The 18,565-nt window shown below is 46.3% G+C and overlaps 2 protein-coding genes and 1 gene segment (V, D, J or C); all 3 read right to left on the bottom strand.

Moving 5' to 3' along the window:
- LOC311629492 (T cell receptor beta constant 1-like) overlaps nucleotides 1-18,565 on the bottom strand; it is a 36,657-nt gene that overhangs the window by 7,374 nt on the left and 10,718 nt on the right.
- LOC311629295 (uncharacterized protein) lies at nucleotides 1,325-8,173 on the bottom strand (the record flags this gene model as incomplete). Its single annotated transcript, XM_084897279.1, has 6 exons — nucleotides 1,325-1,589; nucleotides 1,883-1,989; nucleotides 2,124-2,141; nucleotides 2,789-3,169; nucleotides 5,483-5,707; nucleotides 7,756-8,173. 6 exons carry the CDS (start codon nucleotides 8,171-8,173, stop codon nucleotides 1,569-1,571), a joined length of 1,170 nt encoding a protein of 389 aa, XP_084753405.1. The 3' UTR covers nucleotides 1,325-1,568.
- Nucleotides 12,900-16,695, bottom strand: LOC311629267 (anionic trypsin). The gene is made up of 5 exons (XM_084897255.1): nucleotides 16,540-16,695; nucleotides 15,325-15,484; nucleotides 13,748-14,001; nucleotides 13,248-13,384; nucleotides 12,900-13,107 (listed from the first exon to the last, which is right to left on the bottom strand). Exons 1-5 carry the CDS (start codon nucleotides 16,577-16,579, stop codon nucleotides 12,955-12,957), a joined length of 744 nt encoding a protein of 247 aa, XP_084753381.1. The 5' UTR covers nucleotides 16,580-16,695; the 3' UTR covers nucleotides 12,900-12,954.

Consider the following 18,565-nt stretch of genomic DNA (forward strand, 5'->3'; position numbering starts at 1 on the left):
TAATGTACTCAATGTACTCAATATATTCAAATATATATATTTTTTGAATGTGTGCATATATTACAATAGAGAGGTAAGGCTGTGTTCTGTAGTCCTGTAGATGGCAGGGTATGTGGGTATTTTAGGCAGGCTTGTGGTGATACCTGCTCCCAAATTGGGTCACTTTGAGATCACTCATTTATTTATTCACTTATTCAAATTTAATTTATTGGGTTTCTACACTGAACTAGGGTACTATGCCATATCCTAGAGATGCTGTAGTAGAACACAGCCTTGTTATCAGGAGGTGACCATCAAATGGTGTTGTCAGACAAGTGAAGAGGTAGTATCCTTCAAGTGTGGTGTCAGGAAGGAGGTGTGCTCAATGCACGATGATAGCAAAATATAGGGTGCATTTAACCTTAAGAGAATAAGGGACAAGGAGCTCCAGAGAAGGCCTCTTGAGGGAAGAGACTGAGCCAAATCTTTAAGAATAAGTAAGTAGGAATCAGAGTACTCAGTCATTCCAGGTAGAGGCGTGTAAAATGGTCTGGAGGCAAATTGCTCAGAGGATTTGGTGATGAGAGGAGTGAGGTGAGTGTGGAATAAGAAAGTGGAGGACAATTGTGGGTCTTTCATGCCATCCTAAGAATTTTGGACTGCATGATGATGGTGACAATTGAGACAGCAAAGAACTTTTGTAGGATTTCTAGAAATAGCAATAGGGTTGATCTTGGGTTAAGGGAAACTTTATTTTCTATCCTTCTGGGTGTGATCAAGGGACATCTTCACAACCACTAGTTCACTAGAGAGAATTATATAAACTATAAAATTTTGTAACTTAAACTGAAGACACAGCTGCTGAGGGTAAATCTCCAGGCCAGTGAATTTTTCTCTCAGCTGGGAAACCTGGTTGGTGATGAATGGGGAGGAGAAATGTGCCCAGTGAGACAGCTGACAGGGACAGGAATGATATATATGAAACCAGGCTTTGTTAGCCAGGGGGACATGACCAGTTGGCGGGGGACAGTGTTTCATCTGCTCATTCAGTAGGTCAGCTCTTAAGTAGGTCAGCTCTTCCACAGGGCACCTTTGTCCAGGTAGATCAGAAGATTCCTATGGTCAGCATCACCATTTCTCTAGGCTGTTTAGGAGTGAGCCTCTTCACATCCCATCGCCACCTTTCACATTTCTTAAGTTTCCCACAAGAAGGAGCAGTGCCAGCCACAGGCTGGGTGCGTGGGTACCTGAGGGGACTGCACTTTCCTTGACTACCTCTTGTTCTATCCTAACTGGAGTCCATGGGAGTTTAGAGATGGAGAAAAGGGATACATAGACACTCAAGGCAGAATCAAGCCAGAACAGGCCATTTTTATTGGTTCAGTCAATGTAGGCACACCAGGATCCCCTGGGGTTAGGGAGATTTTAGTCTTGAGGGTTCAGCTGTGCAAGTACATAGCGAGTGGATATAAGGATGAATTGAGAGATTGAGACAGCTCTTCAGAAGCACTGGCTAGGAAGGGAAAAAGGGGAATCCATGTTGGGAAGATAATAGGCTGGAAGTTCCTGGCTGCACCTCGGAGCTGGTGTCAGGAATCCTTTCTCTTGACCTGAAGAAGAGAAGAAGATTTTTCGAGTTACCTGGAGTGTTGGAGACTTAGAGGAAGCAAGATGGCCTATTGGCTAGATGAACAGGGCTCCTCATAACTAAGTTGTAGGTGACCCTAGCTTCTCCTCTCACAGCTTTTCCACTGTGATTCTTGGAAGTATATTAGGTAAGGCATTTCCTAAGAAATGTGGGTAAGGCCCCTCTTCCTCTCCTCTCACCCCTGGTCCTGGATCTGAGTTGCTATGTTTGGAATGTCACCTCCAACCTGCCTGCCCACCCTACCCTCCTCCTCACCATGGCCATCAGCACCAGGGCGCTGACCAGCACCGCATACACAGTGGCCTTCCCCAGCAGGATCTCATAGAGGATGGTGGCAGACAGGACCCCTTGCTGGTAGGATGCTGTTGGTAGGAAATGAGAAGCAAAAACATACTTTTAAGCAGGTATCTCTGCCTTCAGCCCCCACCCCAGAGACCATCCTTTGGTTCCAAAGACCAGGAGAAAAAGAGAGAGAGAGAAGCAAAGGGTCACTTACCTGAGGTGAAGCCACAATCTGAAAGAAAGAAGAGAGAGGGGAATGAATGAGCAGATGAAACACAGTCAGCCTTGTAAACAGCACAGTTCAGGCCCAGACCAGAGGAGTCTACTACTGCCTTCCTGGGTGCCAATATAGCCACACCATCCTTGAAATTCATGAGACACACGTGGCAGCTCTGAAGGGGATGGGGGCACAACCACAGAGATGCTGAGCTGCCCAGGCCAGTAGTAAGGGGCCCAGCTGCAAGGCTGTGCTGGCTGGGGATATGAGGAGGAATTAGACCAAGGTGCCTGTTCTGTTTCATGGTGGGCTCTCATCTTCCCACCCAACTCCTTTAAAAAAAAATTCTAGCCGAAACCGGTTTGGCTCAGTGGATAGAGCGTCGGTCTGCGGACTGAAAGATCCCAGGTTCGATTCCGGTCAAGGGCATGTACATTGGTTGCGGGTACATCCCCGGTGTGGGATGTGCAGGAGGCAGCTGGTCGATGTTTCTCTCTCATCGACGTTTCTAGCTCTCTATCTCTCTCCCTTCCTCTCTGTGAAAAATCAACAAAATATATATTTAAAAAAATTCTAATCGGGTCTTTGTGGCCTTCTACCTGGATCTCCCTTTCTCTCTGGCCTGACTCCCTCCTTGTCTAACCCACCCAGGCTCTGCTCACCTGCTCTGCCCCAGGCCTCAGCACTGACGTTCTGGGTGATGGCTGTGGGCCGGGCGTCCTTGTCTGCCTCATCTAGCCCAAAGAACTGGACTTGGCAGCGGAAGTGGTTGCGAGGATTGTGCCAGAAGGTGGCAGAGACCCTGAGCCGGCTGCTCAGACAGTAGGTGGAGTTCTCGAGGTGGGGCTGCTCCTTGTAGGGCTGAGGGTCTGTGCTGACCCCACTCTGGATCTTCTTCCCATTCACCCACCAGCTCAGCTCCACGTGGTCGGGGTAGAAGCCTGTGGCCAGGCACACAAGTGTGGCCTTCTGTGTCCGGGCAATCTCTGCTTCGGATGGTTCGAACACATTGACCGTGGGTGGGTTCACCTGTTCCAGGTCATCTGGAGGGGAAGAGGGGTTAGGAATAGAGCTGGTCTGAGAGCTGTCTAGGTTTGGTAGGGGCTGTGTGTACTTTTATGTGGGTCTATGGAAGAAGGTCAACATAAAGCAACCTTATGTATTAGATCCTGTTTGTTTATAGGTCCCATTCTCTGTTGTCATTCTCTCTCGACTTTTCCATCTCCTTCTGGGTTACCCCAGGAAGTGACTATCTTCTCTATCTCCCCAAAGGGACATTCTGCCCCAATTTTCTTGTATTTCTTTTCAAAGTCTCAAGGCCTTGCTCAGTTATCTATCAGAAGAGTAGATCTGTCTATCTTTCATCCTTGTTCAAAGCCTTCTTTGGTGCACGATGTAATCTTCGAGATTTAGAAGTGGTTATAGCAGAGTTGAATGGGCCTGGATTTTAAGGCAGAAGATTCTCATTAGCAACATAACCCTGGGAGCTAAACTGACTTTTTCTAATTAGCATTGCACCTGTTTTGTAAGGTGTATATGTTTGTCTGTTTGTATGATAGCACATATAACAGTCTTTCTTACCTAGAAAAGATACCTTTCCCATTGCATCTGATTATATATATATATTTTTTTTTTCTTCTATATACTATATATATACCCAACACAAAAAAATTTTTTCTTTATTTTTTTACTGTGTAACTTGCCAAGGTGCCCCTGGCTATTATCTTTTCAGATGTTCCACATTTCCTCCCAGACTGTGACATACGGGGTTCGTGGTAGCTTGCCTGGGATGGCTGTCATCTCATGAGATATACTGCCTGCAGACTGAGCTCTTTCTTCCTGCCAGTGCCGAGCAAGTCTCCCTGCCAGGGTTGGAATCCTATTTCACAGCCAGCCTTTGCATTTTTAAAAGCAGCAAGACCTTAGTTATTGGGTAGGAAAAAAAATTTCCAAAGTCTGAAGGCCATTTCATCAATGTCTCCATATTGTAAACCCCTGGGCCATTTTACAGTTTGACAGATGGGAGAGAACTGATATATTGAATTATTTGAAGGCATTTTCCCACCTGAAGACACAAAGGGATGGAAGACACCACAGCCATCTTTCAAGCACCCTCCTTTTTGTCAAACTTTCCTGCTCCCTGTATTTGCTTCTGTTTTGACCACGAGAGTGAGTTTTTGGAGTAGAAATGTGGCAAATCCACATATCTCCACTTTATCCAAATTTTAGACATGCTTCTTATGAGAAAGTTGAAACACAGGATTGGAAAAAGGCAGACAGTGACACAGCGATGATCAACAATAGGAATGAGAAGGATGGTCCTAGAGGTGAATCCTTTTCAAAGGATTTTCACATTAGTTAGTCCCTTACAGTTGAAGGACTCCAAGAGGCTGGCATTGTTATTTCTGTATACCTCTCACTTCCTAATTCCATGAGTCCCCTGCCCCTGAACCTAGGCATTATGAATCCCAGTGATGTAAATTCTCCAATTCCATTGTACTCCCTGACATTTGTGTCCCCATCTGTGGAACAAAGCCTGATCCAGCCAACCAACCTGCCCCCTTCCTCCAGCCCTGACTGAATCTCCAGCCAAGATCCATCCATCTTTCCCCCGCTTCTCCTAACTGTCTGCTTCCTCCTAAGCATGGGCCCTTAGCCTGTAAACCCAGCACAGACCCTGAGGTTTGAGAAAATGAGTCCTCCTACCTATATCCCTTCTTTATACCTGGTCTGTTGAGAGATGGTATAAGCTTCCCATTGTAATGGTTAATTTTGACTTACCTCATCTAACCTCCACCACACACAGTGTCCCCCAGAGACTCCCCTGCAGTTCTTACAATGCTGTGACAGGGACTTCTGCCTTTGGGGCTCAGGATCACCCCTCAAACACCCCATCCTCACCCATCTGGTCCCCCACTGCCTCCTGAGCCCTCAAACCACCTAGGAAGACACACAGGGATCTTTGGAGAAACCAAGACAGGATTGGTGTGAACAATGCAGGGCTGGAGTTAGAATGGGAGGGAAAATGGAGATCAGAAAAGAAAGGGAAAGTAAAACAACATAGTAATAAAAAAGCAGAGATGAGAAGAATCCGGAGAACAATGGGAAGAGGAGAAAGCAAACAGAACCTGAAGATTAAGCGTGGAACCCACCACCGAGATGGTGCACAAACACAGTGGAACAAGAAGGAGGCTTCGGGCAGGGTGGAGAGGGCCCTGAGTTCCAGGAGGGAAGGCAGCTCTGATCCTGTCCTTACTCCCCATTTCCCTCCCAGCGACTGATCATCATGGTCCAGTACAGGCACCCGTTTCCCCCCCACCCCCCACCCCATCTCAGTCTGGAGCAGGACCCCATACCTGTCACGGTGAGCTTGGTGCCGACCCCAAAGTAGAGGGGCGAGTTATAGGAACACAACGGCAGATAGCTGTGGCAAAACCCACCAGAGTCTCCCACCAGAGGGCTAGTCTTAGCTCCCTGGGAGCCAGAAGCCACCTTTTCTTGCCTGGGTTCATGGCTCTGGATCCAAGAGAATCCATTAGGAGGAAGACCCAAGCGTAGAATGGGGAGAGGAAGACTAAATGCTCAAGTGGGGCATATCTACCAATGTAAGAAGAAAGATGAACCAAGAGAAGGGTAAGGAGGCAGATTATACACTGAAGACTGAAACACCCCTCCAGGATAGAAGAGTTTCCTTAGGCCCCTTCCACCAGGGCTGGAAGCAGAGACAAAGTCAGGTCTAAGGGACAGTGGCCCCACTACTTCGGTCCGATGCCTTACCTAGGACAGAGAGTCGAGTACCATCTCCAAAATGCTGGGCCTGGTTGCTCCACAGTACCACAGGAGTGTGGAAAACCCCAGAACCTCAGGTGCAGGGCCCTTTCTTCCAGAAGCGTGGTCCACCCAGAATTCCCGGGGACTCTAGTCTGCTTACCCACACTCTCGGAGCCTGTTTCCTGCTGTGTTCTCAGTCTCTGTCCTTTCCAAGGAGTTCTCCTGAAACTCCCACCTTACCACACGCTCTCCCCAGGGAAGCCTTTTACTTACCCAAGACAGAGAGCTTGGTTCCACTGCCGAAAAATAGCTTCTCATTACTTACACAACACTAAAGCCTGGTAAGAAAACTGTCCTTGAGGCCTTGCATTCCTCCTACTCAAGTTCACCTGCCAGCTCTCCTTCCCTTTCCTTAGCAGATTTTTAGCTCTGGGATATGGAGGGGGGACAACTGTGGTAAGAGAACCCATTCAGCCCTGTGCCATCTTCCCTCCTGTGTCCATCCCCTTCTGTGTGAGAGACAAACACAGCGGGACTATGGCAACTCTACCTCCAGAGGCTCTTCATCTACCTTGACCACAATGGGGCACCTTCCACAGACTCAGGAGATGGACAAGGTGAGCCCTTCCTGGCTGAGACTACTTGCCCCTGGGGAGAGGAACCCAGACTTGGCACACACAGTCCATGGATTTACTGGAGATGGAGCCTGATCCCTCCTGTCTGCATCAAGATCTTTCTGATGAAAACATGCTTTCACCTAAGCTCACAAAACAGCCTCCGTAGGGGGTCTCTGCTTCTTCTTGCAGGCTCCCAGCTCTTCAGCCCTAACTCCTTTAGACTTGCTTACCTACAACAGTGAGCCGGCTGCCTTCTCCAAAATAGTCGGTATTTCCAGAACACAGCCTCCCGGATCTATTTCAAAACCTCTCTTGTCTGCTGAGCACAGCTTGGATTCCCTTATAGAGTCCCCAGTCCACTTTGGACACCCTGCATACCCTTCCAGAGCCAGCACAGTGACATGGGGAAGAGACACAAGTGTGATCTCCCATGAAATTCAGAGCAGGGGATATGAGCCTCTGTTGGCGAGGGAAGATGGGTTGCTGTTAGAGATCACTATGACCCTCTGGTCTTCTCCCAGCTCCCTCTCCCAGGTAATTACTCAGAGGGACAGCACAACCACTCAGGCTCAGCTCTGAGATTACAAGGGACCTCAGGTGGCTGAGGGCATGTGCTCTTACAGAGACCCTCCTCTGAACTCCTTCATAGATGTAGAACCTGGGAGCCAGGTCATATCTTCCTGCCCATCTTGTCTATGTTAGTACTCCCTCCCCAGAACCCTCTGAAGACTCAGCCTTACCTATAACCATCAGTCTGGTCCCTGGGCCGAAGGTAAGATCATAGTTAAGCACATCAGAATAGGACCACTCTAAAATGCACACTTTGGACCCACTGTCCCATACCAAGGGCCTGGGAAGATCCAGAGCATATCTTACCTACAACTGTGAGTCTGGTGCCTTCTCCAAAGAAAAATTGGGTGTTCGCACAGTGACATGGGGCAAGGAAGAAAACAGAATTGAGGTATGGAGAGGAGGGTCCCTGGCTGGTGTCTGGAAGACTCTGGGATGAGAACGAATTGCTCCCTCCATTCCTGCTTTGTAGGTACTACACAGAAGAACATATTCAACTTTGACTTCTGAGGTCATAGAGCATGGCTAGATTCATCCAGAGGGCCCCATGCCCCTTTTTCAAATGTCTCAAAGTATGGGGGCCGGAGAGGAGGTCAGGGTCCCAGATCTCAAAATGTATCTGTCTTCTTTCTTTATAGATTGGGTCACCTCCCATGTACCTTCCCACTGACCTTGTCCTGGGATGAAGGGGTCTCCCTGAGTCCTTTCCCCATAAACCCACTGAGGCGTCCTTCTCACATATGTGCTCTCTCTGCCTGGAAGCTTCAGTTCTGATCCAGGCTTGTCCTTATCCTTGGCCTTGTCTGGATAGGTAGACAGGAGTGAGGTGGAGGCATTATGATCCAAGCCACTCTTGGGCCTGTGACTCAAAGTGAAGAAGCTGTGGGGTTGGATCAAGCAGAGAGGTTTTTGTAAAGGTTTCCCGTAGAAATGAATCACCGTGGACCCCTGTCCCCACAATGTTTCAGCGTTGTACAAAAACGCCCCTCCCATGGCCCCACCCCCCTCAGAGCCAGGAAGAAACCACCAGAGCAGCTGTCCTTTGAGGGTTTTGGAGTTTGGAGGTAGTGGCATCATCCCCTGACCCATGGTGTGAGATAACAAGGTTTAGACCAGGCTAAAGGTCTCCCTCCTCACCCCATACCTTTTCTTTAGGATATTCTTAGCTTCTCAGAGACATGTACCTATCTTTTTGAGATTGCTTGCCATAGGGCCTGGTTTTCTCCCCAATGCAGTAACCACCCCTCTTGCAGAGTCTGTCATCATAGTGGGGAACCACCCTGCCAGAAAGTGGAACCCCCTTTATACCCTGGGCCTGCCCCTGAGGCTGTGACACTCAGAGACCACGCCTTTCGTCTGAGAATGAGGCCCTAACATCCAGACTCTGTCCCTTTGGCCCCACTCAGAACCTCTAAGGTGGTCTGGAGGAGAATTGACCATGAGCTTCCCAGGCTGGGCTTTTCTAGATGTGGCCAAAGTGAGAGCTGTGAGCTCAGCACAATTTGGATATCCAAAGAGATGCTGTAAAGTGCTTTCTGAATGGGTGTGGGTGAGGGAAGACCAAACCTGTTATTGTGGACCTCAGATGTCAGATGGAAGACAAGGGAGTCAGGGAAGTGGGTCTGAAGAACTGGAGAAATTGTCTCAGACACATACAATCATAGCCACATAATCAGTCAGTCTCTCCCTGAAGGGTAGATACATTTTAAGTTGGTAGATATTTTAGATTTCCTGTGTGATATGACATTGATTAACTTCCAGTTGAGTGGCCTAGATCTCATTTTACTAAATGGAGCTTCCTTTTATCATCTTTCAAACTATGGCTAAAAATTGGGAGGTTGTGGGGAATAAACTTGACTACATAATGATGACAAACTTACACGGAAAAATATACACAGAATCAAGAAATAAGTGACAATAGGGAGTTCTCATCAGAAGGACTAATCTCCCCAATATATGATGAACTCCTAGAAATCAGCAAGAAAATAATCCAATAGCCCTATAAAATGGACAAAGAACAGACAGCTCAGTCATAGAACCCAAAAGGTGCTTAACCACAGAGAAAAACATTTGCAATGATAAATGCAAACTAAAATTAGATTGGAATGTTGCTTTTCACCAATTTGACAAATCTGAATCACAGAAGAATATTCTATTGGCAATCTGTGGTGGACTATGCACTTTTACATACAGTAGTTCCTTCCTTATCCATGGTTTTGCTTTCCATGGTTTCAGCTACCTGTGGTCAACCAAGGTCTGAAAATATTAAATGAAAAATTCCAGAAATAAACAATTTCTAAATTTTAAATTACAAGTTATTCTGAGTGCATGAGGAAATCTCAAGCTGTCCTGCTCCATCCTTCCCTTTACGTGAATCATCCCGTTGTCCAATGTCTCCATTCTATTGGTGCTCCCTGCCCCTAAGTCACTTAGTAGGCGTCTTAGTTATCAGACAGACTGTCCTAGTACCACAGTGCTTGTATTCAAATAACTTATTTTACTTAATAATGGCCCCAGGCAAAAGAGTATTCATGCTGGCAATTTGGATATCCAAAGAAATGCTGTAATGTGCTTCCTTTAAGTGAAAAGGAGACTACAATACAATGAGATATTTAGAGACAGACAACATTCATATAACTTCTATTACAGTATATTCTTTTTTTAATTTTTAATTTTTTAATTGATTATGGTATCACATAATGTATATTCTTAATAGTTTTTATTTTATTATTCATTATTGTTTTCAATATCTTACTGTGCCTAATTTATAAATTAAACTTTATAGGATGGATGTATGTATAGGAACAAAACATGGTATACATAGGATTCGGTACTGTCCATGGTCTGTCTCAGGCACCCACTGGAAATCTTGGACTGTATCCTCTGTGGATAAAGTGGAGATTACTGTATTGATTGCGGATAGGAGTGCAAAATGATACAACCCTATGGGGAACAATGTGAAAAATATCTATACAAATTACAAAATGCCTCTACTTTTTCACCCAGAAATTCCACCTATGGAAATTTATCCTGTAAATATTCTTCAACACAAATATGAAAATCTGTATGAACTGTTTGCATTATTTGAAATAGCAAAACAATTGAGAAAAACAAGTGCCCATCAGTGAGGGACTGGATAAATAAACTGTGATACATTCACAAACTGGAATATTATTCAATGCTAAAAGAGAATGAAATGTTTTATTTTGCTATGGGAAGTTCTCTAAGATACATTGTCAACTGGATAAAAGCTGACTGCAGAATAGCCTACCCTACCTTTTGTCTAACAAAGGGGCAAAATAAGAATTATATTTTTGTTTGCTTGACTCTACATGAAGTAACACTGGAAGGGAACAAAAACAGATAAAAGTGATCTTATTAAGAATGAGTGGAGGAGACAGAAGTAGAGTGGAAATAAAAGTAACATTTTTTTCAATGTCAACTTTATTGTATTGATTTTTAAGTCCTATAGCTATATTACCTATTTAAAATGAAACAGTAAAATTTTTAAAGAAAATAAAAACAATAAAATACTACTGTAAGTAGTATTTTGACATCTGCTACCTAAAAAACCAACTTGTTTAATTTATAAAGTCATTATTTTTTTTCTTCTTTTTTTTATATTTTATTTATTTTTTTACAGAGAGGATGAGAGAGGGATAGAGAGTTAGAAACATCGATGAGAGAGAGTCATAGATCAGCTGCCTCTTGCACACCCCCTACTGGGGATGTGCCCACAACCAAGGTAAATGCCCTTGACCGGAATCGAACCCAGGACCTTTCAGTCTGCAGGCCGACTCTATCCATTGAGCCAAACCGGTTTTGGCAAGTCATTATTTTTTTTCAAGTTATTATTTTTTTTCAAAGAAGATCAATTTATACAAGAAACTGTTTTATGGTAGTGAATTTGCTGAGGAAACTTGTGAAAAATGCATATTTCTGAGTAGTTCCAGGAACTCTTGAATTAAAAAATTCTTGGGGTGGCTTTACTAATTTGTATTTAAATAAACAATCAAGCCCCAAATAACCTGGGTATTTCTATTTCAGTGCCAGGTTTGGGACCCACTGCTTGTCCCCTGACATGTAAAAAGACAGGTGTCAGGGTGGAGAACACCAGAGTGCTACCTGGTGGTATCACAAGTTGGAAGCAATGATGTGGCTCTTAAAATGTAGGGGGAAAAGAGAAAGGGAAGACAGTCTGTTTACTTAACTTAGGGATAGCAGCAGATCTCACACTTTCATAAGCCTGAATTTTTAAAGGTCATGGGTCGCTTTTGTCAGATGAATTGTGGTAAGACCTGGTTTTTATTCCCTTTCCACATCGAGAAACCCTTTTATCAATGTAATGACTTAGTTTGATCTATTTCCGTATATTTTCCTGTCTTACCCCTTTTGCCTAACAATCATTGACTCAGTAAGTTTCCTTTGGACCATATAGCTGGGGATCCTCATCCTGACGGCCTTACAGAGAACAATACCACTCTGTCTTAATATCACAGCTTCTTTTAATCCTGATGGGATTTGTCCCAGGTTTGCCATTCTGTCACATTGTCATATGCAGTTTTTTTGGGGGGATGGAGAGAGGGGGAGGAAAAAGGGGAAGGGAGATTAAAAAAAAAAAAAAAAAAAAAAAAGCTTAGTGCTGAGGGAGATCATTCATCAATTTGGGCAGCAGGGGGCAGTCTTTCCTTATTTTTTTAGACCTAAGTAGCTGCAATCTCAGTGTGGCCACTTGAGGGAGTGAGAAGAATGTGGATGGTGCTCATGGGGACCAGAGGAAAGTGGGGTTATCTTCTTGCCTTTCTTAAGGTGTGCATTGGCACAAATGACATCTTATATATGTGTAATTCTTGAAACTTTCAAGCACGCGGTTACACTCATGTTAATCTAAAATTTGTCTCCTAATTTCCTCAGATGTAATTGAAACCTGAGGCTAAAAGGATTGCTAAAGTCATGCCAGATGCAGAAACAGCTGGAATAGGCACCCAGGCTTCTTTACCTGCCCCTTCAGTAAGTGCAGTGATGCAGGGAGTGGGCTGGGAAGATGTTGAAGGGCAGAGTTGATGGACCACAGTAGTATGAGGAGAGACTGTGAGGTGGAGTAGAGAGAGCATGGCTTTGGGGCCAGGTAAAGAAGAAATTGAACCCTAGATTTACCATTTGTTGGATGAGGGATGTAGATAAATTCACTTCTACTTTCTTGTCTGTACCACAGAAATGGCATCCACTGCAGAGGGGAGGGTGAAACAATCATGAAATATCTGTAAGCACTCTGTACGGTATATACATATTGATATCATCAGGAGAGATGTACAAAAGGCCGATTTCTCTGGAGCTTGAAGGATGGAGACCCAGGGAGGTCTCTTTTCCCCCCAGACACATGGGCAGATTGTCAGGAAGTAGGGCCCATGAGGGAGCACTGCTGGCTAAGTGCACGTGACAGAGGGACTCAGAAGAGGCCAAGGTGGATGCACAGGTGCTTCTCCAGGTGTGTTCAATCTGGCTACAGGTAGAGTGAGGAAAGGGCCTGGCACGCCATGCCCCCTGTGGGCACACTCCAGCACTGCATGCCAGTTCAGAAATGTATTTTTCCTTCTAGAAAACAGCCTCCCCTCGCTCCTGCTTATGATTTTGGATTCCATCTTTTTATGTGCCACTAAACTAGTATGCCAGGAAGCATCTTTGGTAAGTGGGGGTACTCTGTATAAGGGCTGGCCAGGCCCGGCTGACCTTGGTGGGAGGGTGTTGCCCAGAGTCGGGATGGGGGAGGGGGGGTGGAGGGAAGGGGAGGAGGAAGCAGGCACAGACATAGGCGTTCAGATCAGTGTCACTTTATTAGCATAGTGATGGCAGGGGGACAGGTGGGATCTTTAGTTGTTGGCAGCCATGGTCTCCTGAATCCAGTCCACGAAGTTGCAGACCCTGGTATAGACACCAGGCTTGTTCTTCTGGGCACAGCCATAGCCCCAGGAGACAACTCCCTGAAGCTCTCCGTTGCAAACCACAGGGCCACCAGAATCACCCTGCAGAGGAGGAAGGCACAACACATTTTATGAGGAGGGAGAAAGAGGGGAGCACAGCTCATGGCCTTGGGGGTTCAAATCCAGCCTCCAGGCAGGCCATGTGGATGGGCAGGGGTCTCAGCATTTGAAGGGGCAATCACCTGGCAGGAATCCTTGCCTCCTTCGAGGAAGCCGGCGCACACCATGTTGTCGGTGATCTGTCCGGGGTACGCAGCTTCACACTGCTCCTGGGCCAGCAGTGGGGCATCCAGGCACTGCAGCAGCTCGGGATAGTTGACTTTGAGGAGCAGGGAGAGATAAAGGAAAGGAGAAATGAGAGTCAGTCAGGTCAGGATGGAGGATGGTAATCTGGAGTTGACCCCAAGAACCTAAGCCCCCCAAAGAGTCAAGGCGATTCATTTCCCAGAATAATCTCTGCTGAACCCCTCTTTGGAGGTGAGCATAGCAAGTGCTATGCTTGTCCTATTCTGGGTCAACTCCTCAAGACTCTGCATTTCTCTGGCCTTCAGGACAGAGCTTGAGGGTGGTGGACACTTGATATTATTTGCAGACTGGACGCCAGGGGAACTGAGCTCAGGCAATGCTCCATTCTGAGAAACCCTGGGAAGTCAGAGAGTGAAGAAGTGAGAACCGCACTCACTGCCAGAGCTCAGGGTGTTGCCCCAGCCGGAGATGAGGCACTGGGTGCCAGCAGGTGCACAGGAGGTGGGCAGGGAGATGGCAGACACCCGGGAACTGATGACCGCAGGTGAGGAGAGCTTGATCAACATGATGTCATTGTCCAGGGTCCAGCTGTTGTAGCGGGGGTGGCGGATGACCTTGGCGGAGTTGATGAACTGCTCATTCCCCTCCTCGACTTCGATGTTGTGCTCTCCCAGCCTCACCTGGATGCGACTGTTGAGAGAGGAGAACTGAGGACCTTTTCATACACCCCCACTCTTTTCTGGGATCCCGAGCTCCCTGCTCATGGTGTGTTGGAGGTTAAAGCAAACAGCAGTTAACATCAAAAAGAGACATTGGAAGGCACAAATTTTGCACCCGCTGTGACTGCAATGACTCCAGGAGATTTCCCGACCTGATAATCTTTACATCATTTACCAAACTTTACCTTTGATATGCTTGAATGCATTGTTAAAGGGAAAATGTGTATTCAAAGTGAATAAAAAGCTGACTAGGCCAGAATTTGGTTTCCCCTCCCCCAACCCCAATGCTTTCTAAATTCATATTTTTTGTATAGTGTATCTATTGTGTCGTCGGCTCTCCTTCAAGTTATTCTGAACCCACAAGAAGGTTGTGGCAATAGTGGGGCTGTACCCATGTCACGGGACAGCAGAGGGGCAGAGAGAAGTATAGTTGAGACACTAAGAGCCTTTCTGCTTCAGAGGTAGGTGTTAGTGGGGCTGGGATGGGATGAAGAAGTTCAGCTGCAGTGACTCATCAATCTGCTTTTCCAGCTGCACCCTGCACTCCCCCACCATGCCTCCAATGTCATGGGCACAGATGAGCTACTTAAAGCCCCCAGGCATTGCTCACCCTCTGTGACTTTGCTACGTACAGTAGTGACTTTTGCTCCCTCCCTGGTCTGGCAAGCACTATCATTCTGGATGATATAATTCAGTAGGTCTCAAAGTGTGGCCCCAGGATCTTGTTAGACATGCAAAGCCTCAGTTCCCACCTCTGGGGGTGCGATCCAGTCACCCATGGTCCAGCAGATCTGCCAGGCGATTCTGACCCACACTTAGTTTTGAGAACCCTTGCTCTAGGCAGTGATTCTCAGCTCTGCTATAGAATAGAATCACCAGAGGCAGAGAGTGTTCAAAACACCAACATTTAGACACCTCTTCCTGAAAAGTCTGAATTAATTACCTTGGGATAGGGCCCAGGCATTTTTTTTTAATTTTTAATACTTCTTAGGTATTTTTATGTGCATGCACTGGCAAAGGTTACTTGTATGAAATCCTTGCCTGTTTCCCAGTTGGGCTTTCTACCCTAAATAGCCCCTTTCTGCTCTCATGACTATAGCTCTGGCTGTTTGTATTTATTTATTTGGGGTGTCAGAGTCTTCCTACATGTGTCCCTCATCACTCCCACACCTGGGCATCAGCTGTCATTGACAACTTCTCCTCTCTATAGTCCTTCTCCCCCACCCTCCCCTAGACTGAACCAAGCTCTCCAAGGGCCCCTCTGTGGGCTTTGCCATCAGGGCCCAGCACTTACGACTTGTAGCAGTGAGCCGCGGACACCACCCACTGGTCATTGATGAGAGAGCCGCCACAGAAGTGGTAGCCAGCGTTCAGGGACACCTGGTAGGGGATGGAATTCTCTTGGCAGGTGTAGCCCCCGACGATCTTGTCATCGTCATCAGTGGAGAAAGCAACTTGAGTGGAGACAGAAGAGAGAAGCCTATTAAGCAGGGTGTTAAGAGGGTGCAGCCAGAGCCCTTTGGCTGGGTCATACTAATTAGGATTCCTCCATAAGCACAGCGATGATGGGCAGTGAGAACACACTGCTATCCCCAGTAAGTGTAATGGATGTGGTTCTCCTGAGTCTCTCTGTGTGTCTGCAGGGCACATAGCTAGGTAGCCCACAGGGCTCCAGCCCTGACCTCTACAGGGGCACCAGGAAAATGAGAACACAATAAATATCCTCATAGTGCCCTCAAAGTGATACAGCTCAGAATGTGGTGTTCTCACCTACTGAATGCTTCTCTCTCACTCAGCATCACCCATCTGCTCCCCACGGCTTCAGAGCCTTCGAGGATCAGGATGGGCTGGCCCAACAAGGAAAACCTCCTGGCTCAGTCGCTCTGACTGCACCCGCTTCTCCCATAGCTCAAATCTGCACAGAGAGGCCAGGGAGAGGAGGCCCCACACCCACTGGATGGGACACAGGTAGGCATTGCTATTGGTTGATAGAACAGTGATTCTCAATCTTGGCTCTATGCCTGGGAACCTTAAAATGACCTGGGAAGCTTAAAAATTCAATGCTCAGGCCACACCTTAGGCCAAAGAAGTCAGAATTTCTAGAGCTAGGAATGGGCATGAGTGTTCTTCCAGTCTCTGTAGGTGCTATATCTGGGGTTAAGAATAGCCACAGTGGTAATACCTTAAAAATTAAAAAAACCAAAAAACAGAAAGCACAGTGCAACTAGCCCAGAGCTAAGCCTCAAGACAACTAGTCTATTTAATAAACCAGTTTCACCTCACCTCCCTTTCCAGCCTCTCTACTAAAAGCTTGAGATGAATGGATGGTGGAGCTGACAGTGGGCCATGAAGAAGGTAAGAGAGGTAAGGCTAAAAGAGAGCCCAGGAATGGGACAGAGGGGTGCTAGACAAGGAAGATAGAACATCAGAGCACAGGTAAACAGGAGAGGCAGCAAGGTGGTAGAACTTGCATTAGGAGACAGTGCCTGAAGCAACACGTGGAACTCACCAGCAGCTCCCACAAAAGCAAGGATCAGGAGTGGATTCATGGTGGCAGAAGTAGAATCAGGTTGGTGGTGGAGAGCCTTTATACGTCCCGAGGTGAAGGTGGATGGCCACCCCTCCTCTCTGTACAAATACAGCTGCAGCTTTCCTTTTCCCAGGGTCTTGGATCAACTCTGCTATTTTTGGTCACTCTGTGGGTTCGTGACCTCCAGGTGATTAGAACACTTACCTTCTAAAGGCAGAAAGGAAGAAGACCAGGTGATTCATAGAGGTATTCCAGGATGAGAACAGGGGAATCCAAGCCCCACATACAACATCTGGGCCTTCTCAGGCTAAGGGGATGGGGATTAGGAGAAGAGCACACGCTCTAACCTCCAATGGGCTTATATCCAGGAGGAAATACTACTATATTTTTATAGTGCCTGACAATTTTTAAAGGGCCCTTGGGAATTCTCTGACCTCATGGAGATTTATTTAATTGACTTTAAGGAAGGGCCGATATTGGCTGCAAATGTGGCTGCTCAGTATCCTAGAGTCCCCTGAGAGGAAAGAAGTCTTCTCTAAGCATGAAGACCCTTTCTCAACTGTAAATCAGTGGCAGGAAGGTCAAATCCAAGGCTTTGAGGAACCAAGATTGTAACATGAAGAGGTAATGAGAAGGAAGAGGCTGTGTTCCTTGGAGTTATGGGCTTTTAGCTGGCTCTCCTGCCTACCAAAGCCTGTGGAGAAGGGTATTTTGGAGGTGGAAAGGGCAATAGTTAAATTGGTGTCAACCAGATACATTTAGGGGACAGAAGACCACATTCCTCCTCTTATTCACCATCAGGACCTTGGCCTTTCTCACCACTCACCCTATTATGGGGTCTCTTTATGCAGCCTTCTGGTTGCCATTGGAATCTATACTAACAGTGATGAAAATTGCCCCAATTGCTAAGAGCTGACAGCCTGAGCTAGCATTATGTGCTCCAAATCAGATATTAAAAAGTGTTTAGACAATGATAAAATTGGGTTCTGATCAGAAGAGTAGCAGTAGGTAGAAGGATAAGCACATGGTAAAGGAGCCAAGTATTGGGTGATCAATAACAGAATTGCAGTGTATGTGTGTGTGTGTGGTGGTGGTGGTGGTGGGGGGGGGGTGTGTCTGGGATTTTCTATTTTAAATGCAATAGAACTACCGTGCTGGGCTCCATATAGAGTGAATATTTCCAGAAAATTATTTCAATTTGGGACCTTCCATGGCCACCAAGACACAGTTCTGTTAATTTTTGAGGCACAACATGGCCAGAGGGGTATAGAGATGGAAGTAGTCTGTGTATGAGTCTATGTGAGCCTTGGTTGAGGGGCCCTCCGATGAAGAGGCTTCTCAGTTCCTCTGAGCTCAGGGTTAGTAGGAGGCAGGAGTGGGCAGAGTTCATTGAATTCTATGAATGGTAGAAATGAGTAAATATTCTGGAGATGAAGAACCAAATGAGAAAAGCGCAGAAGTGGTGAGATAGAAAGTAGGTTAGAGGGATGGAGTAACTGGAAACCAGAGTGAATTGAGGGAAATGCCAATGTGAGACCTAAGGGGTTGGAAGCCAGCTTCTCCTTACCAAGAGACCCACTGCTCAGAGCCCTCCCCTCTCTTCACTGCACACCCTCTAACCTCCAATGGGCTTATATCCTGGAGGGAACACTGCTATATTTGTATAGTGCCTGACAGTTTTTAAAGGGCTTTCACACACACCATGCTGATTTTCATTTGGGTTGAATTTAAAGTTAAACTTTTCACAAACATTTTAATTGTGAGTTATGCAGAACAAAATTATCTCCATTTATAGAAGATGAGACTGAGAATCAGAAAGGTTGTCTTGCCTGATTATACAGATCTGAAAATGGTCTCAGGCCTACAGGAAGACATGGGAAGTATAGAGAAGTATGAGAATTATGATAGGTGGATCTAAGAGAATGTTTATTTGGGATCAAGTCAAAGGGAAAGCTACATCCTGATCCTTCCTGATGCTTGTCTTCCTGGCAGAAATAGAAGATGG

Source organism: Pipistrellus hanaki, assembly GCF_964339955.1.
Source record: "Pipistrellus hanaki genome assembly, chromosome: 10".
Classification (NCBI taxonomy): Eukaryota; Metazoa; Chordata; class Mammalia; order Chiroptera; family Vespertilionidae; genus Pipistrellus; species Pipistrellus hanaki.